The following is a 22,837-nucleotide window of genomic DNA, read 5'->3' as shown; positions in this document are numbered from 1 at the left end:
AAGGTACAGTTAAACATAGGTTATGCCATTTTAGGGGGCGCTAAATAAATTTACAATCTGTATATCCTGCATTTTGCATTCTGATGTGATGATGTGAGATGCTCAATGAATGGTTGAACTACGGGAGAGCTCTATAATGTTGTTTTCATTAAGAGTCCCAAAATATAATAAGAAACAAAAAAACTAAATAAGAGTCCCAGATGCTCAATAGGGTTTAAGTCAGGGCTTTGCCTGGGCGTTCAAGAACAGTCATGGGGTGTTGTGAAGCCACTCCTTCACTATTTTATCTGTGTGCTTAGGGTCACTGTCTTGTTGGAAAGTAAACCTTCGGCCCAGTCTAAGGCCCTGAGCACTCTGGAGAAGGTTTTTATCTAGGATGTACTCATCAGATTTGGCATTTTGTTCAGATTGGCCTGTTTTTCACCGGGATTTTACTCTTGGGAATGGGACTCACACTTTGTTAATTAATGCTACAGCATACTGTACTAATTATAGTAAGCTGATAAACTGTAAAAATACTGTAGTATACTTTAGTTTTTAGTGTTGTGTATTGTAGTATTATATACCCTATAGTTATAGAAATCTTAGTGTGTTGGGTATTTGTTTAATACTATACTATAGTTGTACTTCTAACTATAAAATTACCACAACTGATCAAGTCAAGTACTTTACTATTGTAAGGTTTCAATCCATCATTGGACTAGTTTGTTAAACGCCACAACAAGGCACCTGTCCTGAAGGCATACACATGAACCAAACAGTATACTATAGTATAACACACTGAAATGCCAACTTACCCAACCGGACTCGAACCAGCGACCTTCTTGCTGTGACAGTGCTAACGACTAAGCCACCGTGCCACCCCATTTTAGCTCTTTTTGGCTAAAATAATTGTCTAATACAGTACAACAGAAGCAGTTTCATTGTTTACCCAGAACTTTGTGTCATTTTTCTGATTCGCTCATTATGCTCATGTGTTATTTTGGAGTATGGTTGAGTTTGTAAACGATCGATATGATTGAGACGGAAAGGAGCTAAAAGAAGTTAAAATGGTGTGGTTTTGGGTGTCCGGCAGCCTGCCACGGCTTCCCACAACCTCAGACAAAGCAGAAGAAACAGCAGGCTGAAGTGAACAAACACCGCAAGCCCTGCTTATGTAAAGATCCCTCTATAATTAAAATATTACCGCTGAAAGGTCGACTCCGGGGAGAAGAAACAGACCAAAAGAGTCACTTCCTCTCACAGTCAGGTGTTTCAATAATTCTGACCAACAAAACTTTCCTGGAAACTGTGATATTGCATATGTAACATTATTGTGGCTGTCATAATTTAAATAAGTAATCCTCTAATATATACATGTACAGATGTTACTACTTCAATGTGTTCCTTGTGCCGCCATTCATACCGCGGCGACGGCGGTACTTGATGCGCCAGCAGCATTTGACCGCTGGGTGGCACTTTAACCACAGATATTCAGCTTTGCCTTTTCACAATGCTAAACAGACTGTTCTGTAGGCGTAGCTTACTGTATGTGATGTGATGTGTTCAATTAAAATATAATTTTAATTTAGTTTTTCTGGTAATAGACATGCTCTTACACTATACTATGCTGCAGAAAAGATACATGGTGAGAAGTCAAAAAGCAAATATAAGAATTAAGTTATTAGCCTTCAGTGCCCGATTAAATTGCGTTGGGGTGAAAATAATGTTTTGATTTCTTTGACTATCATGGCAATGTTATTATCACAAATCTTAAACGTGCGCATATAAAAAACAGCAAAATAATATAGATTATTCTGCCGGTAGAGCACATCACCTCACAGTTGTGAACTTGCGATCACCTCAACTTACATTTAAAATTTGTTTACCTGGTTTATTGTAAACTTTTTAAGTGCAAAGAGGATTCGTTTTGGAAAATAGAATTGAAGAAATGAAAGACAACTAAAGTGAAAGCATAAACATTCAGTACAAATAAGTAGTCTTAAATAAATAAATAAATAAATAAATAAATAAAGCAGTCTTTTAGTCTAAATATAGAGAGATGTAGTTTGCTATTTTGATAGGACTAAGACAAGATATTTTCATTTATGTTTTTAATTTACGTTTTTATTTACATTTTCGTTGTTGATTATATTTTACTATCTCATTTTATGTTTCAATTATAGTACATAATAATAAACGAATAATGAAAATAAATAAATAATGAAAATAGGACATAAATTAAGTCTGGCAGGTTTATTTTTAATAATTTAGTTTCAGTTCGTTTTTTTGTTTCAAAACGTCAATGTTCTGCTTTAAAGTATAACTGTTTTGTTTTGTTTTTTTTACTTAATGGCTCAGTAAGTTTTGTATTTTAATTTCATATTCAGTCACCTTGCATATGCGTGTGAAATATAATGCCGCATAACCGCGGAAAAAGAAGAAAAGGCTGTCAGTTAAAGCTAATCAAAATTAGCTATATTAAAATACAGCATTTATGTTAATACAGGCAGAGTGTGAACAAACTCAAGGCTAAGATATGCGCTTGTTTTTTAATGCATTTAAAAATAAATGCTATATAAATAAATGTTTTTTTTTTTTACTTTTTTGTATGGTAAAGGACAATGCACATTATGTTATTGATGTAAACTTAGGCTAAAACTTACCATTGATAAACGTGACCTACCTCAAGCAGATCACTTAAAGTGTAATAAAAATAATGTTGCCGCAGGACATAAACGAAGTCCCGCAAGTTTATTTTTAATAATTTAGTTTCAGTACTATTAACTTTTTTTTCTCAAAACATCAATAGCACCTTCAATAATCTAAACATTAAAGATAGACCGCAAGATGTGTTGAGTGGCTATATGTGGTGAAGAACGATGGCAAAGCTAAGTGTGATTATTGTAATAAACTAATAAGTTATAAAGCAGAGAGTCCCGACCAACAGGTCTGACTTAGCATATGCGGTTGGCTCATTCTTCACGAATATAGAATTAAAATAATGGCGCGTTAGGTTCATTGTGCATCCCGCAGGTGCAACCAACAAGAGTTGTGCATTTTAGTTTAACTTTTTTGAGCGTTATAAGCAGCTCGGTGTTAGTTTTTAATTAAATATATCGAGCCGAAACTAAGCAGCGCATTCTCTCCGCCTCCTCCTTTATAACCAGCGGGACACGCTACTGAAGCAGGAGAGACACTCCGTCGTTCATAATCTTAGCTGATGTGTCGGAGTCGAAAGAATATATCAAAGAGGAATTTTCTTTTTACAGTGCCGATATGTTTAATCTTTTTTTCCCTGTCATTTCTCTTCAGCAAATTATATTTTTAAAGCTGCTTGATTCTTTTAAAACCGAAAGCAGAGCCCGTCAATGGGTGTTTTTTCATAAGATACTCCTTTATTAATGTTTTATTTTATGAGTGTCTTTAATGTGCTTTTTAATAGTTTTATTTTATTCAAAGCAGCGCCTAAAAGCGAATTTATCCTCAAATCGTGGCATGAGAGCAATGTCATGTCGCATATATTGCCTTTTTTTCTGATCTTTTTGCATAAAGGTTTAAATCAAAAGACAGGTAATTTAATTACTTTCAATGTGCTAAAATATTTGTTAAATAAATGTTATTAAAAAAAAGGCATATGCAATGTGCTCTGACGGGTAAAATCAGATTCTTTCTCTCTTTCAAGTTCAAAGCAAATTTGAATGCCAAAGGATTTTAGATGCATACAAGACTATATGTAGTATATTAACATCAACAAATTAATAAAATAAGTAGCAAATGAGAAATAAATGACAGACAAGTTGATAAAAACAGACATTATCTCTAAAAGTTATCAGAATTGCAAGATTAAAACAGCTGAATATAGGCCTAAAATAAATCTAGAAAGCTTGCGCACTGATATTTATTCTTTTTTTTTCGAATAACGAACAATTTCAACCGCGGGGAGATACCGACAGCTTGATTTGCAGTATTTTCTAACATGTTAGAAGAGGGCAGCGGACATGGCTGCCGGTGGGGAAGCGGCTGTGCCCTCAGCAGCTGATTGAGACGGAGCTGCATATCAAGTGCACTAAATACTCCGAGACAGGCACGTGCACACATAAGGCTCAACCTGTGCAGTGCACATGCCCTTTTTAGTCTTGGATAGAAAGTGCCCTTCCAAAATGATCAAAAGTGCCCCCGCGACGCGGCACACCCTCGGTCCCGCCCTTCAGTAGGTGCGCAACAACACCGCTCTTGACAACACCACGTCAACACCGCTCTTCAGTACTCGCGCAACAACAACCCCCAACCCCTAAATAGCCTAGGCAACAAATAAATAGTAGTCTAATAATAACAAAAAATGCCCTTTTCATTTTCATACTATAGGCCTATGTGTGGGTTTTGACAATATGTGTTTAATTAAGCTATAAAGATTTGCCTATCAGATGAAATGCATAGTAAAATATGAAATAAATGTCTGTTTTGCTGAATATTTAATTAATCTATATATTTAATATTTTAAAAATCAACTCTTTTTTGCCCAGAGAAAGAGGCGCGCGGCACTAGCGGACATGGGGTGCTTTCCCAAAAAAAGACGTACAGTAACTTGCGGCTGAACTATGCACAGTTTGGGGAAAAAAGGATATAGTGATGCATGTTTCCCAAAACCCCTAGTTTCTCTGTCGCAGATCCATCATTTGAATCACGTTATAAGTAAAACGCACATAATGATAAAGCACACAATCATCACGAGGGCAATTAAATAAAGACAACCTAAACATATTTTTAATTGTTTATTTATGTAATGTGAGTTTTTATAACTTTGTTCTTTAAATTATTTCAATATAACTTAGGCTATTCTATCGTGATGACACCATAAAAGGCCTTCAATGCATTGATATAGGTAATAGGGATACAATGAAAAGCCGATTTCACTATTGACCCTGTTTTTATTCATTGCCGGCTTCCCAACGCCGCAATTCTGTTGCGCGAAAAAAAGCTGCTGCAAATAAGCAAATTTATGACAATACACATTTAATAGTTTCATGAAAGTAGTAGCTGGTGTGCTTCATCTGCGTGATTCTGATTTGACATTCTTCCGCTAAACTTGCTCTGTGTTGAGGTGTGAATGGGCTATGCTCTTTGCTATTGAGGCTAAGAAATGAAGGTGTAAATGAGCTATAGTTCTCTTTGCAACTTTCAATTTTGAGGTGGGGGAAGTGGGAAGAGGCAATTCAAATGTACCATCTCTAAAAATAAAAAGGTCGCTTACGCGGAATTTGTGTTTAAAGATTATTACCTTATTTTTATTTTATTATTATTAATTTATTCATTCATTCTTCATTCATTTTCTTTTCGGTTTAGTCCCTTTATTAGTCTGTGATCGCCACAGCGGATTGAACCGTTAACTTATCCAGCATATGTTTTACGCAGTGGATGGCTTCGGGACGGAGTGAAAGGAAAGGCGGAATTTGCCCCGAGTCTGGGAAAGATGGCTTGCCGTAATTACACTAGTTTTCCTATCGCACACATGTGCCAAACACATAAACAAATAAATAAAAAAGGGAAAGAAAACATCTAGCCTTGAGGTCTTTTTGCTTATAATCGCCCTTATGTTTCCGTTTTAAATGTAAGGCTGTTGCATAAAATAATACAATTTTAATTTATAAGTTACTTTGCTGCGTCCCCCTTGATGTTTCAATAACGCATAATAATCTACACACCATATTAAAGACACAGCAGACATAAAGGTTGTGTGTGAGAGCCCGAGCAAAAAAGGATCAGAAATTGATCACGCACGCACAGGAAAAAAGGCAATTATGCAACACATGACATGCATCGCTCTCAATTGATGGGCTCTGCTTTCTGTTTTAACATAATCAAGCAGCTTAAAAAATAATTTGATGAAGAGAAATGACAGGAAAAAAAGTAATAAAAAAAATAAAAAGATTAAACGTATCGGGACTGTTAAAAGAACATTCCTCTTTAATATATTCTTTCGACTCAGATACATCAGCTAAGATTATGAATGACGGAGTAGGCTATCTCTCCTGCTTGCCTCAGCAGCGTGTGTCCAGCTGGTTATGAACGAGGAGGCGGAGAGAATGCGCTGTTTAGTTTCGGTTTGATATAAAAACTAACACCGAACTGCTTATAACGCTCAAAAAGTTAAACTAAAATGCACAACCCTTGTTGGTTGCACCCGCAAGTTGTGTTATTTATATTTGTGGCTGTGAAGTTTATTAATATATATATATATATATATATATATATATATATATATATATATATATATATATATATATATATATATATATATATATATATATATTGAGATACTGAGCCATTACAAGTAAAAAAAACAACAACAAAAAACTAAAATTTTACTAAAATTTACTTTAAAGAAGAACAGACGTTTTGAGAAAAAAAACTGAACAGAACTGGAACTAAATTATTAAAACTAAACTTGCAGGACTTCGTTTATGTCCTGCGGCAACTTTATTTTTATAACACTTTTTTTTTTGCCCCGAGTCTGGGAAAGATACATAAACGTCAAACACATAAATAAATAAATAAATAAATAAATAAATAAATAATTAAATAAGGGAAAGAAAACATCTAACCTTATATGCTGAGGTCTTTTTGCTTATAATCGCCCTTATGTTTCCGTTTTAAAGGCTGTTGCATAATACAATTTTAATTTATAAGTGACTTTGTTGCGTCCCCTTGATGTTTCAATAACGCACAATAATCTATACACCATATTAAAGACAACAGAAAGACATAAATCTTTACAAATTACCTGTCCCCTTTTGTAGACTCAAAACAAGTGTCAAATCTTGAAAAAATTGCCTGAGCCATATTAAAATATAATTTAAAGAATTATTATCGGATAAAACCGCATTAAATAAATAAACCAATATAAAACAAGCAAAAGCAAAAAAAAAGCAAGCTAAACTAAACAGTTTAGGTATAGGTCTATGTAGCCTACATAAATGAAACCGTTAAAGTCAAATTAAACTTTCATTTTACAAGATTTTTTTTTTTTTTAAAGATTTTAGATATTTTCTAAAAACAATAAACACCAGAGAAAGTTTAAATAATTATATAGTGGTTACGATGATAATAATTAAATCGTTCAAACAGAGCATTTTTTGGGGAGAGTGAAAGCAGAATGAGACCTTTTGATGAATTAGCTCTAACCTTTGACAGTTTTTTTTTCTTTCCGCGGTTATGCGCGCATTATATTTCAAATGCATATGCAAGGTGACTGAAATTGAAATTAAAATACAAAACATACTGGGCCATTAAGTAAAAAAACAAAACAACAGTTATACTTTAAAGAGAACTTTAAAGAGAACATTGTTGTTTTGAAACAAAAAAAATAACTGAAAACTATTAAAAATAAACCTGCGAGATATGTCCTGCGGCAAAATTATTTTATGAAGCAGTATTCAACTTAAGCTCTTTAGACCATGCGCCTGACCGTTTCTTAGTGTTTCACCACATGTCCTTAAATACATAAGGCCTATTTTTATTATTTTTCATTATTTGTTTATTATTATGTACAATAATTGTGACATAAAATTAAATAGTAAAATATAATCAACAACGAAAATGTAAATAAAAAGGTAAATTAAAACATAAATGAAAAGGTCTTGTGTTAGTCCTACCAAAATAGCAAACACTGAAAATCTCTTTACATTTAGGCTAAAAGACTGCTTTAATTTTTTAATTTAGGCATACTTAGAATATTTGTACTGAATGTTTGTGCTTTCATATTAGTTGTCTTTAACTTCTTCAATTCTATTTTTCAAAAAGAATCCTCTTTGCACTTAAAAAGTTTAGAATAACAATAATTCGTGTTAACAAATTTTAAATGATTAATAAAGGAATTATAATGCTTTGACTTATTGTTTAATCTCATTTACAAGCACAATAGCATATTTAAGGCTGCTGTGTGGGCTATTTCTGTCGGTTCGCATCCCGTCCCTTTGCGCCCCCTGGCGGCTCATTCACAAACTGCGGTCATACACTAAAAACAAAGCGGCTCCTATTTCAAACGGCGGCGGTATATGACGCGGCGGTAATAGTCACTTTGAACTCTCACCTACTGTACATCATATACAAATAATTTTGTTGTAAATTTTGAATTATCAACCACTAAAATGACAGTAAGTCTTCACGATTTACTAATCAACTATCATTTCAAGTCTTTTAAAATAAAAATAAAGAAGAAACCATTTGGAGAGGGCAAATTCTCCAGCAGGATAGTGCTCCTTATACTTCAGCCTCCACATCAAAGCTACTGAAAGCAAAGAAGGTCAATGTGCTCCAGGATTGGCCAGCCCAGTCACTAGACATGAACATTATTGAGCATGTCTGAGTTAAGATGGAGAAGGACGCATTGAAGATGAATCCAAAGAATCTTGATGAACTCTGGAAGTCCTGCAAGAACGCTTTCTTTGCCATTCCAGATGACTTTATTAATAAGTTAATACAATAAAGTTAAAATAATGTTTATTATTATTATTATTATTATTTTTATAATCAATTGCAATACAATATATACTTAAAATACTATATATAAATATATATATATATATATATATATATATATATATATATATATATATATATATATATATATATATATATATATATATACATACATACATACAGTTGAAGTCAGAATTATTAGCCCCCTTTTGATTTTTTTTTCTCTTTTAAATATTTCCCAAATGATTTTTAACAGAGCAAGGACATTTTCACAGTATGTATGTTAATATTTTTTCTTCTGGAGAAAGTCTTATTTGTTTTATTTCGGCTAGAATTAAAGCAGTTATGAATTTTTTTTAAAAACATTTTTGGGACAATATTATTAGCCCCTTAAATCAAATTTTTTTCGATAGTCTACAGAACAAACCATCATTATATAATAACTTGCCTAATTACCCTAACCTGCCTAGTTAACCTTATTAACCTAGTTAAGCCTTTAAATGTCACTTTAAGCTGTATAGAAGTGTCTTAAAGAATATCTAGTTAAATATTATTTACTGTCATCATGGGAAAGATAAAATAAATCAGTTATTAGAGATGAGTTATTAAAACTATCATGTTTAGAAATGTGCTGAAACAATCTTCCCTCCATTGAACAGAAATTGGGGAAAGAAATAAACAGGGGCGCTAATAATTCTGACTTCAACTGTATCTATATGTATATATATATAAAATCCTAAATAAAAAATATATATTTTTGCAAACAATTTTTGCATTTAATTTTATATTTTATAATATTAATAATATTATTTCTATTTAATTTAATATTAAAATTAATATGCTTTTGCTTAAAAGTTCATGTAAAAATACTTAAAATAGTAAATTTTATTTGATAAAATCAGCCCAAGCTCATTCTGAAAACGTAGCCCCGCGGACATTTCTGAAGACCGCGATTTACTTGGCCGGAGGTACGTATGGCCGCATTTGGTTTTTTCAAGTGGGCGATTGGCCGGCCGCCCAGTCAATCGTTCAGTCATTCAGCCAGTTGGTCAGTCGGACAGACGGTCGCTCGACAGCAGCCTCCGTCGACTTTTTATGCGAAAAACAGCTCGCTCGCGGATTCGCAAAAACAAAAACTGCACAAATACGTACCTCCCAGGACGTATTTCGCGGTCTCCAGAAACGTCTGCGGGGCTACGTTTCCAGAATGAGCCCGGGTTGGATAAAATTGTATACCTCATCACACACACGAAAGAAGACTCTTAAGCCCACTAGGCTATTAAACTGATTATGTACATTTGCAAACAAAGCCTACAAATTCCAAGTTACTGACTTACTTAAAATATGACTCAATATGAACATGCTAACTACATTTTTGCTGATACTGTTTGTGTTATTAAGACAGTTTGGCTTAATATTTTATCAGCATTATGTTCACATTAATAAAGAAATATGACTGTTTTCATTTTGTCTGACTCTTCAATCAGTGGTCAAACCGAGCGGCCTTCACCTGAAATTGGCCCTGAAGCTCCAAGACTTTGGCAAAGCTATGTTTAAACCAATGAGGTAAGACTTTAGATTTACTCATTCAAATGTCAGCATTACTTTAGGTGTAACCGTGTGATCTTGATTTCAGACAGGAGCGGCACGAAGAGACACCAGAGAACTTCTTTTACTTTGTGGACTTTCAGAGACATAATGCCGAGATCGCAGCTTTCCATCTCGACAGGTGAGACTTCATGCGAAAAATTGCCCCTTATACCCCTAAATAGTGCACTATTAGAGAGAGCAGCCATTTCTAGTGGTGTCCGAAACTATGGACATCATATAGTGCACTCAATCAGTCCCACAATACCCATGCACACTCAACAGCTAGAAAATACCCATAATGCACTGTGAGAGTTCCCACACCAAATGAAATTCCGTGATGACATCAACAGCAAAACACCATCAGCTTTCACTGTCAGCACAGAGGGTATAGGGGATGATTTCAGAGCAAAACAAAGAGTGAATATGAAGAGACAGACAGGCAGGAATGAATGATGGTGTGCAGGATCTGATATGAGTAAACAGATGAAATCCCTCAGGCTGAGTGATACTGTACATTATTGTAAAGGCCTGTTCAGACAATGAGCTTCAGCTTGATGTTTGGTGGGTGATTAAATGATGATGAAACTCTACAGCAAACTGAAACACATCAAAGGCTAAAGCCTCACACACGATGAATCAGGAAAGATCCGATAGATTTAACTGCACAGACAAAAGACGCATTCATGCATTTGTGTTTAGTTTCTTTCATTGCGGCAAAAGACTTTTTAGCTCCGTCTATTCCTAATAACTCGTGTGCTTATTTATGCAATCAAAAGTATTTATATTTATCTGTCATTTTTAATTTGATAGTGTTTTTTAAGTGCACTTTGGACATTTTTTATTGCTTTAAATCAGCGTTTGTAATGTGGAACTTTCCCTGGACACTACCTAACAAAAGTCTTGTCGTCAATCCCGGGTGTAAGAACAGCAAATAATAACCTGATTTCTAGTTGATCATTTGGAAAAATGTTAGAAGGTGGATTTTCCTGATGAATCATCTGCTGTGCTGCATCCCAATCATCACAATACTGCAGAAGACATACAGGAGCCCGCATGGATCCAAGATTCTCACAGAAATCAGTCAAGTTTGGTGAAGGAAAAGTCATGGTTTGGGGTAACATTCAGTATGTGGGCGTACAAGAGATCTGCAGAGTGGACGGCAACATCATCAAGACATTTGTGCTGCCCATTACATTACAAACCACAGGAGAGGGCAAATTCTCCAGCAGGATAGCGCTCCTTCTCATACTTCAGCCTCCACATCAAAGCTCCTGAAAGCAAAGAAGGTCAAGCTGCTCCAGGATTGGCCAGCCCAGTCACCAGACATGAACATTATTGAGCATGTCTGGGGTAAGATGAAGGAGGAGGCATTGACGATGAATCTAAAGGATCTTGATGAACTCTGGGAGTCCTGCAAGAACGCTTTCTTTGTCATTCCAGATGACTTTATTAATCAGTAATTTGAGTCAGAGATGTATGGATGCAGTCCTCCAAGCTCATGATGGAGTTAGACACAATATTCATTCTGTCTCCACTGCAGCAGGACTTTATATTCTATACTGGACATTATTTCTGTTCAGTCACAAGACTTTTGTAAAGTAGTGTACCTACTTAGTTTTGACATAACACCCCATTCACACAGGGCTTCAGCGTCAACGCTTGACTGAAGGCGTGTCTGAAGTTGGGGCTGAAGTGATCGTTATAGCAGCGTCAGCCAATGAAATTCAGTCAGCAATAGGCCACTGTCTAGCTGGTGTATTTGCATACAGCGATCTGATTTGCTGACGCTTCCGTCGGCACTTGAAAAGTTGAGCTAGTCCCAACTTCTGCAGCGAGCAACGCCTCTGACGAAGCGCAGACGGATCCACAATGCAGTTCGGCAACGCCTGACGTCACCCATTCAAAGTAAATGGGAAGCGTTGACGCTGACGCCCTGTGTGAATGGGCCGTAACTCCGCACCAAACCCTTTTAAAAATCTTTATGGGATAAATCCTTTAAGAACTAAAGCTGCTAAAAAGGTGGGTGGAACGACATTTAATAAATACAGCATATAATGTAGTATAATGCAGTTTTATACAGTATATATATATATATAATGGATTTGATGTGGGCCCTCGATTCTATCTTGTGTTGTGTTCTGTGTTTCTGGTATATTATTGAATTTTAAAAGGTCTATTATACATTGAAAATCAGGGAATTTTGTCATTTTTGTCCAAGTCATGGATTATCAGTTTGTCGGTTTACATGTTGGTTTCATGAAAGTTTCTATTTCGATTATTAAAATATGCATTAATGCATTAATTATAATTGTGCCTGCCGTGGCCTGATGGCATAGTTTTTAGTACGTATTGAATAATGTGCACTTGGAGGAATTACACACTGTCAAAAATACTTAGTTCCACACAATCTATTTATATTGGGACAGCATGAAGGAATTAAGTGAACTCGCTAGATTTAACAAATTGAAGTGGATTGAACTTACAGTTAAGCACAAAGGGTTGTGTGTTTCAGCTCATTTTAAATAAGTAGTTTAAACAAACAGCATATGCCAATTTTCGAGTTCAATAGTAAGTCGTAGTTATTGAGACATGCTACACTGCTCGCATATTATTTGAAAATCTGGATTTTTGGAAGCAGAGAGTGTCATTATTGGATTGATATTGAAGTGTTGACGAGTCTCAATTTTCCCATTAAGCATGTGAGAATGTTCCTGATGACTTTTTTTTTTTTTTTTTTAGCCTAATTCAGGGATTAGAGTTTAATTCAGTTCACTTGTGCAGTGCATTTCACAATGCATATGATTCCCAGAGAGCAAACCCCCAGAAAAGAAGCCTGTCGACAGTGGCAAGCCAAAAAATTCCCCCAGAGTCCCACCCTGTCATTAGTGGTGTGGGCAAAGACACTCGAGAGGAGGGTGTTTTCCTGCAGGTTATTCCTTAACTGAGCTTAATTAAACACAGAGCTCAAACAAAGAGTAAACCTCTTTTGAGGACGAAGAATCACTTGTCAAATAAAATAAAATAAAAGTAAATAAAAACTCCTGGGAAAAGAGCTTATGGGATTTCTGTCATAGTTTGGTGCCCATCCCACAATCCTATTTTATGAGCCGATTGTTTCTCTTCATCTCTCTATTTTTTTTCTTTGAATCATTTACAATGGGTTCTCTTCAGAGATTAGTTATTACCACAGTCTATTACCACATTTATGCCCTCATTTCCCCCCTATATTTGCTTGCTTTCTGGATTATCTTCTTAGTTCTTTAATTTAGGAAATTTGTACAAAAAAAAACAACTTCTGTATTTTTTCTGATTTTGAAAAGTCACAGAAAAGTTTTTATTAATTTAGTTTTTTATAGTGCAAGTAAAAAACATATTTGGAGTAGTTACCAACCCTGAATACCCCAGAAATATGTGGAGAATTGAGTAACTGATTGTGTTCACCTGTTTCTTGCTTGTTTTCTCATTTAGCCATGTATTTATTCCCTCATTAAAAAAATTGTCTTGTATTGTCTTTATTGATATATTGATGGTTGTTTTCTGGATTATCTTCTTAGTTCTTATGAATTAAGTATTTTAAAAAAAAACATCTACTGTATGTACTGACAAAATTGAAAACATAATCAATCGCTCGTTATTTTTTCTTATTTTGAAAAGTCACAGAAGGGCTTTCATGGATTATTTGTTTTAAAATGTAAAAAAAAAAAACAGGAAAAACTCATTTAGTGTAGTTAAATATGTCGAGAGTCCACTGGCTCCAGATTATGATTGAAATCAGCAAACCTGTGGAAGATTTGGATTAGAGATATACACAAATCAATCTCCCACACATTTATTTAGGACTGATGTGAATGCGGACAGATTGTTCTGTAGCTAGTTTGTTTCTCTGATTACTAATTTGGTAACTGATTGTGTTCACCTGTGTCTTGCTTGTTTTCTCATTTAGCCATGTATTTATTCCCTCATTAAAAAAGTGTCCTGTATTGTCTTTATTGATATATTGATGGTTGTTTTCTGAATTATCTTCTTAGTTCTTATGAATTAAGTAATTTATTTTTACAAATATCTAATGTATGTACTGACAAAATTGAAAACAACCAATCACTTGTTTTTTTTTTTTTTCGTATTTTGAAAAGTCACAGAAGAGCTTTTATTTATTTAGTTTTTTTTATTGCAAATAAAAAAACATATTTGGTGTAGGTACCAACCCTGAAGACCCCAGAAATATGTGGAGAATTGGGTAACTGATTGTGTTCACCTGTGTCTTGTTTGTTTTCTCGTTTAGCCATGTATTTATTCCCTCATTAAAAAATTGTCTTGTATTGTCTTCATTGATATATTGATGGTTGTTTTCTGGATTATCTTCTTAGTTCTTATAACTTAAGTAAATATTTTACAAACATCTACTGTATGAAGTGACGAAATTGAAAACATAATCAATCGCTTGTTATTTTTTCTTATTTTGAAAAGTCACAGAAGGGCTTTTGTGGATTATTTGTTTTAAAATGCAAGGAATAAAACACGGGAAAAACTCATTTAGTGTAGTTAAATATGTCGAGAGTGCACTGGCTCCAGATTATGATTGAAATCAGCAAACCTGTGGAATATTTGGATTAGAGATATACACAAATCAATCTCCCACACATTTGTTCATAGGACTGATGTGAATGCGGACAGATTGTTCTGTAGCTAGTTTGTTTCTCTGATTACTAATTTGGTAACTGATTGTGTTCACCTGCGTCCTGCTTGTTTTCTCATTTAGCCATGTTTTTATTCCCTCATTAAAAAAATTGTCCTGTATTGTCTTTATTGATATATTAATGGTTGTTTTCTGGATTAACTTCTTAGTTTTTATGAATCAAGAAAATATTTTACAAACATCTACTGTATGTACTGACAAACTTGAAAACATAATCAATCGCTCGTTATTTTTTCGTATTTTGAAAAGTCATAGAAGGGCTTTTTTGTTTAAAATGCAAGGAATAAAACACATTTGGTGTAGTTAAATATGTGGAGAGTGCACTGGCTCCAGATTATGTCTGAAATCAGCAAACCTGTGGAATATTTGGATTAGAGATATACTGAAATCAGTCACTGTTGTCCAGAATAGTATTGATGTGAAAGCTGATGAATTCAGTGTATGTGTGATGTGGTTATGTGTGTGTGTTCAGAGTGCTGGATTTCCGGAGAGTTCCTCCAGTAGCAGGACGATTTGTCAACGTGACGAGTGAGATCTTGCACATCACCCACAATGAGGAGCTGCGCAGCGTTTTCTTCACCTCGCCAGGTTGGCATTACTAGTCAAACACTAAAAGATTTTCGATTAAATAAAAAACTATATAAGATGGATGAAAATAATGCTTTTATTTAACTTGTTTATTTAAAACTCTGGAAGAAATTCAGAAATCACTTTTATTAGACTTTTATTAACCGTGCTTGGTTCTCTGAATTTGCCAAGCATAGTTCTGTGTTTTGAGTAAAATATTAATTTGAGTTTTCATTATTCACATTAAGAATGTCATCAATTAGATCTATTATTTTTTTCAGAGCTGTAATGTTATGTTAAATACTATATTTTAAATGAATTATGCTCTTTTTTTAGTGCATGAATAATATTGCATGAGGTCTGCTTTGTTGTATAATAACATTCACAATTTTGGGGGGGTCATTATGAATTTTAGTTACATGCAATGAAACAGTACTCATGGGAAGTCATTTATAATATTTCGAAAGATTTCTATTTTAAAAATAAATGCTGTTCTGTTGACTTTTCTATTCAATTATAAAGCATTTATTTAGTAATAAAGCAGTGCATTCTTATTAAGGCTAATAATTAAGTAAATTCATTCATTTATTCAGCATGGATGCGTTAAATTGGTCAAAAATGCCAGTAAACACATTTATAATGTCACAAAACCTTGAATGAATTCTGTATTTTTCAATACCTAAAGAATCCTGAAAATATATTAGAGAAAAAAAATGTACTGGATTGTTTCTTTGGGTTCAAATCTGCATATTAATCATCATGTGACACTGGATTAATGATGCTGACAATTCATGTGCATGACTTCAACAGAAATAAATTACATTTTAAAATGAGAAAATAGCTATTTTTGCAGTAATTTCACAATATGTACATATCAAATACTCACAGCCTTGATTAATAATATTAGTTGCCCTAGTTCTGAAAAGGATTTGCTTGTTTTCTATCAGAGAGTATGAGCTGCTTTACATGCTTTTCTCTGTGCAGCCAACAACACGTGTTTCTTTGCCAAGTGTTTGTACGTCTGTAAGTCGGAGTATGCGGTGTGTGGTCACCCTGACCTGCTGGAGGGCTCCATGTCTGCGTATTTGCCAGGTTTGAGCATCGCGCCCCGAATCTCCATCCCCAACCCTTGGATTCGTTCCTACAGCTTCACCGGGACAGAAGAGTAAGATATACATTTTACATGACTAAAACGTTATAAGTATGACTAATACTTTAAATTATAAGGTCAAATCATAATTATGTTTGTCGAAATTAGTCGAAATTGACAAAAAAAAAAAACTATTGAGATAAAGTAAAAATTGAGATACGTCAAAATTATGACAAAAACAGATTATGAAAATCACGATTATGTGCCAAAATTATTAGTAATTGAAAGAATTTAAAATTATGAGAAGCCGAAATTGACAAAAAGTCATAATTATGAGATAAAGTCAAAATGTAGATGTCATAATTGACAAAAACTCAGATTTATGAAATTAGGTCATAATTATGTGCCAAAATGATTAGTAATTGAGGCATATTTAAAATAATGAAAGGCCAAAATTGACAAAAAGTCTTAATTATGAGATGAAGTAAAAACTTTGAGATAAAAAGATGTAATAATGACAGAAGCTTTCAATTATGTGATCTTCGTAATTATGTAGTAATTAATAATAGATAATTAAACAATTATGAAAAGCCAAAAATTTACAAAAAGTCACGATTATGAGATAAAGTACAATTTGAAAAGATCAATTTATAATTCTATAATTCTATTCTATGCTAAAGCTATGAGATAAAAAGTCGTAATTATAACAAAAACTCAGAATAATGAGATCAATTTATAATTCTGTCAAAATTATTAGTAATTAAGGTCATTTGAAATTGTGAGATTATGCTCAAATTGACGGTCATAATTATGAGATAAAGCTAAAACTATGAGACGACAAGTGATAATTGTTAGTCAGAATTAAGGGTGTCGCAATTGAGAAGTCAATACGTCAAAATTGATCAAAAATTTTAATTATTGTTTAAAATGACTAAATTATAAAGTCATGTCGGTGCCAATAGCCTAGTGGTAAAGTGCGCCGATATATAGTACTGAGTGAGTTCGATTCTCCTCATGTATTCCTGTCTCAACTCCACTGTCCTATCAATTAAAGGGGAAAACCCCTAAAAATATACCTATATATATATATATATATTATTCTTTTTTTATTACATAATCCTTATGGGACAAACTTGAAATTGTTTTAAATGTATAACAAAACAGCAACATTTTGAAAAGCCTTAATTGAGATACATTTAATCATTGCTGTAATAAATATTGTATAAAATGTCAAAAAAAACAAGCAAAATTGAAATATACGGCTATAATAATAATGTCAAAATTGAACATTATGATTTAAATAGTTAAATAACATGTTGTATTATCAAATATCAATATTATATCATTGATATAAAGAGTTACAATGATAAAAAAAAGTCAATTATTATTTTTATTTATTTATTTATTTATTCACTTTTGTCTGATGATATGCTGCAGATACGGACGACACGCAATTCATCACACAGAACGCTTCTACTCTCATCTTGAACTGACGGATCGTGTTTAATAAGGACAGGAATGTGTCTTACACAAGCAGAAAGGGTTGATTTAGACTGAGTTTAACTTGATTTGCAAAGAAAATAAAGCCATGTTCCAGCACTGTTAGCTGTTTTATCTAGTGTCCAATCTCCTTATTAGGGTTTTTGAGAGATCCATGTGCGTCACACTCAGCAAAGGGTGTAAAGTTCAGTAATGTTCAGACGAGTCCAACAGCTTGAAAGCATTAATGCTTCTGTCTTTTTTTTCTGCTCAGGTGGGAGGTCAATCCTTCATACTGCGACACGGTCAGGAAGCATTATCCCTACAACTCTGGAAACAGACTGCTCAATATGATCGACATGGCAGTTTTTGACTTCCTCACAGGCATGTAGACTAAACATTCACTTGACATTTAGTCATTTAGCAGATTCAATTGACCCTTCGCTAAGCCCCGCCCTCCTTAGTTTCTGTTGCTACGCCTGTCAAACTTTCATCAATTACAGTATGTATGCACCGGTGTCAGACATTGCCAGGGATATAATTAGTCATTTTTGGCGAAGAGGTGAGATATCCGAGAAAGCCAGACAAAAAAGACTGCAGTATGCATGACAGGGATATTTTCACGACATAATAGCCAACGAGCAGCTCTGCTCAAGACTTTTGGCCAGCCGAGAAATTAAATTAGTCTGGTTCTCTCAAGGTTTTTTTTCTTCACTCTCCTATCGGTGAAGTTTTTTTCCCTCTCCGCTGTCGCCACTGGCTTGCATGGTTCAGGATCTGTAAAGCTACGCATTGATGAATTTGCTCTTCAGTGTTTGGACTCTCAGTAATGACCTTAAACCACACCGAACTGAGCTAAACTGAACTGAACTTAAACACTAAAAACTGAACTACCCTGATCCAGTTGCTATGACCATTTATGTGAAGCTGCTTTGACACAATCTACATTGTAAAAGCGCTATACAAATAAAGCTGAATTGAATTGATTAGAAATTTTTTTTTATCAAAATTGAAGCTAGTTTAGCCTAGCCACCTCATACGCTGAACCTTCAACAGCTCAGTTCATACTTAGCAGGAGAGGTGAAATTTAAATATAACCTAATAATAACTAATTGAACTGTGATTTCTCTTTTTTTTAGCCAAAAAGCATGATAAACTATTGTTGTGCAATGAAATATAGCGTTACTAACCGACGAGGAAACATGCATGAACACTGCTTCTACATAATTCATTCATAGAAAGAGCAGCCAGAAAGGGGAAATTGATGGATTTGTGCCGAATATTAGCATCATTGACCTATAATGTACAGTAGCTATAACTGTCAGCATGTCTGTGTGCTCTTTATAGAGTTTCTATTCTGATTTGCAGTTGAGTGGAATAAATAAATAAATTGAAATGCAAATCAAAGTATAAATAGCAGAAGTGAACAGACAGATTTTCCCTACCAGCAAATATTAATCAGACACCAAATATAAAAGCAGACACTAAAGGCCTGTGCACACCGAGACGTTTTTTGCTCGCGTTTTCCGTCTACGTTTAACGCCTCGTAACTAAATAAAGGGCGTCAATGTCATCGTGCACACCAACGCGCAAAACGCCAGGCGCAAAAGTGTCATTTTTCAAAAATGCCTCATGCTCGTTTTTTTGTTTTGACGTACGGCGTCAAAACCTTCTCCACCAATCAGATCGGGACCTTTGTTCACGTGCACGGAGCTGCTGAAGTTACCGTAAACAGCACTTGGAGGCGCTCAAGCGCAAAGCTGTCAAAGCGAGCGCACATTGAAGAAGATGCCCAAAGGCGATATGAACGTGCAGCTGCTTATTGCACTGGTAAACAATAATCATGTCTTCATCGCTAGAGCTGGAGCTGCTGCTTGAACCATCCATGCTTGTTCGAGTCACCAGTAAATTTAACAACATGCGTGTGACTGTGAACTTCCTCTCCTCTTCTTCTGTGTTATAAGCGGGTGCCAGAAGCTTATAGTTGTGCAGCGCCATCTAACGTCAAAAGAGTGATTTAGCATACTCGTCTGCTTGACGCCAGTGAAAAGCGCTTGGGTTTGAACACTGAAAAACGCTGACGATAAACGCAAACAAAAAACGGTGTGTAGGAGCCTTAACCCGCTATAACATCGTCACCAATGACTAAATCTCCAAAAAACTGCCGAAAACATCAGTGAATTGTACAGTAGCTCTGACATGGACATGAAGGATATAAATGACTGAAAAACAGCTGCGGGTGAAGTATATTGATCGCAAGTGCTTATTTTGTGATCACATCTCTGTTTTGTTCTGCTGATGTGTAATTTCAAATATTCGTAGCTTAAAACAGATGGAAATATGACTGCTGTTAGTATGACTACTATGGCGAAGGCTTAGTAAACAGAGCAGTGCTCATAATATCGAGTGAAAAAAGAGAAAAAGACAGCAGGGAAACAACCTGCTTTATATTTTTGTAGGAAACACAGTTTAGATGTGTTTAGGGTCAGAGGTGTGTGAGTTATCGCCGTCTATCACTGAATGTGATATCACAGAATATCAAAAATAATAGCAACTTAGCTCCACTCCTTTAGCTCCCCTCACACAGCTTGATCCACGGTGGCATTTCTCCTCCTGGGTTTTTGGTTTTGGAAAGGGAAAAAAAATTCCACCACACTGTCCAAACTTTTAGGATACCGGGTATCAGATTTGTACAATCCATATGCACAACGCTTTGGCCTGTTTCCCTCACTCGAAAGCTTGACTCAGCTCCTGCGCGTAGCTGTTGTTGCTAAGCCACGATTGGTGGGTGGCGGTTTTCGAGTGTGGCTTAGCGAAGGGTCAATTCAATTCATCTTTATTACTATAGCGCTTTTACAATGTAGATTGTGTCAAAGCAGCTTAATATAGAAGTTCTAGTGTGTCAGTCCAGTTTTCAGAGTTGAAGATCGGTTTAGTTCAGTTCAGTGTGGTTTCATTTTCATTGCTATCAATGAGAATCTTAAAGCCAGAGAACATGTGATTTTTCTTCATGTTTTAGGAAACATGGACAGACACCATTATGAAATTTTCACAAAGTTTGGAGATGAAGGTTTCCTGCTCCACTTAGACAACGCCAGAGGGTATGTGCACATCTCTACTGTACACTTCTTTTACTGTACATGTGGGTTTATGAATTAAAGTGCACTAATTCTCAGTAGTTTTTCTGTGCACAGTTTTTCATTTTATACTTTGATAAATGCAAAATGGGTTGGTATTTTTTGTGAGAAAAAACTATACAAAATTACGCAGAATAATGTCACAGTTATACCAGAAAAAGTCAAATTATGTTCATAATTAAGATGAAATTCAGATGTGATAAGCTGAATTTTAGTAAAATCAAGATTCAAAATTAATCTTTAAGACCAAAACTTGTGATCCATAATCACAGTCATCAAAAAGTCAAAATTGTTTAAGTAAAAAATTTGGACTTATTTATGGCAAGTCAAAACTGTCAAAAGTTCATAATTATGATGTAAAAAAGTTACAAGGATTAGAGAAAAACAAACAAGAAAACAAGAAAAAAATGACAAAATTATGTACAAAAAAGTGACAATTACAAGTCATTTGTATTTATGGCAAGTCAAAAGTGTCAAATTCATAATTAAAGTTGTAAAAAGTCAAAACGGTCAAAAATTCATAAATATGACATTAAAAATTAGAACGATTAACAAAAACATAACATGACACATTTTTCCTTCACAATCACAGTCACAATTGGCTTGCCATAATTTGGATTTTAAAACATAAACTTTTGTCCAAATGAGATTGAACTTATTGAACTTATTGATGAACTTATTGGGAAGTCAAAACTGTCAAATTCATAATTATGACAAAGTTACAATAATTAGACAAAAAAATACATATTTTCACCTTTAAAAAAAAAAAAAACTTTTGTCACGATTGGCTTGCCATAATTTTGACCCATGATTTTAAAACGTAAACTTTTGTCCAAATTACATGAAAGGTGATCTTTATGGGAAGTCAAAACTGTCAAATTCATAATTATGACAGTTACAATAATTAGACAAAAACATAACATGAAATATTTTCCTTTTTTTTTTTTGTTGAACTTTTGTCACAATTGACTTGCCATAATTTTGACCCATGATTTTAAAACGTAAAATTTTGTCCAAATGAGATGAAAGTTGAACTTTATGGCAAGTCAAAACTGTCAAATTCATAATTACAACAAAGTTACAATAATAAGACAAAAAAAAAACATATTTTCACCTTTTAAAAAAAAAAAAAAAAAAAAAACTACTTATGTCACGATCGGCTTGCCATAATTTTGACCCATGATTTTAAAACAAAAGCTTTTGTCCAAATGAGATTGAACTTATTGATGAACTTATTGGGAAGTCAAAACTGTCAAATTCATAATTATGACAGTTACAATAATTAGACAAAAACATAACATGAAATATTTTCCTTTTTTTTTTTGTTGAACTTTTGTCACAATTGACTTGCCATAATTTTGACCCATGATTTTAAGATGATGATTTTTACATTTAAAATGATTTTATGATATTTTGTCCAAATGAGATGAAAGTTGAACTTTATGGCAAGTCAAAACTGTCAAATTCATAATTACAACAAAGTTACAATAATAAGACAAAAAAAAAACATATTTTCACCTTTTTAAAAAAAAAAAAAAAAAAACTACTTTTGTCACGATCGGCTTGCCATAATTTTGACCCATGATTTTAAAACAAAAGCTAAAATGTCCAAATGAGATGAAAGTTGAACTTTTTGGCAAGTCAAAACTGTCAAATTCATGATCATGACTGAGATACAATGATGAGACAAAAACATCAGACATATTTTCCCCTGTTTTTTTTCCTTCATCAAATATTCTGCAGATTTGGACGCCATTCCCATGATGAGCTGTCCATTCTCGCACCGCTGACCCAATGCTGCATGTAAGCAACCTCTAA

General features: G+C 34.2%; 2 protein-coding genes across 4 annotated transcripts in view; one reads left to right on the top strand and one right to left on the bottom strand.

Moving 5' to 3' along the window:
* frmpd2 (FERM and PDZ domain containing 2) overlaps positions 1-22,837 on the bottom strand; it is a 451,768-nt gene that overhangs the window by 31,986 nt on the left and 396,945 nt on the right. The gene's annotated exons all lie outside the window — the stretch shown is intronic.
* Positions 1-22,837, top strand: part of fam20a (FAM20A golgi associated secretory pathway pseudokinase) — a 34,751-nt gene that overhangs the window by 9,886 nt on the left and 2,028 nt on the right. For 2 of the 3 annotated variants that reach the window (XM_087275208.1, NM_001130780.1), the window contains 7 exon segments: positions 9,948-10,026; positions 10,097-10,189; positions 15,219-15,334; positions 16,298-16,478; positions 18,157-18,266; positions 20,902-20,983; positions 22,763-22,822. In XM_087275208.1, the coding sequence (XP_087131334.1) occupies positions 9,948-10,026; positions 10,097-10,189; positions 15,219-15,334; positions 16,298-16,478; positions 18,157-18,266; positions 20,902-20,983; positions 22,763-22,822 (721 nt within the window). 3 annotated transcript variants of the gene reach the window in all.

Source organism: Danio rerio, chromosome 12 (assembly GCF_052040795.2).
Source record: "Danio rerio strain M-AB ecotype USA chromosome 12, GRCz13ab, whole genome shotgun sequence".
NCBI classification, from domain to species: Eukaryota; Metazoa; Chordata; class Actinopteri; order Cypriniformes; family Danionidae; genus Danio; species Danio rerio.
The sequence above is the reverse complement of the archived record's forward strand: the minus strand, read 5'-3'. Positions and strand labels throughout refer to the sequence as shown.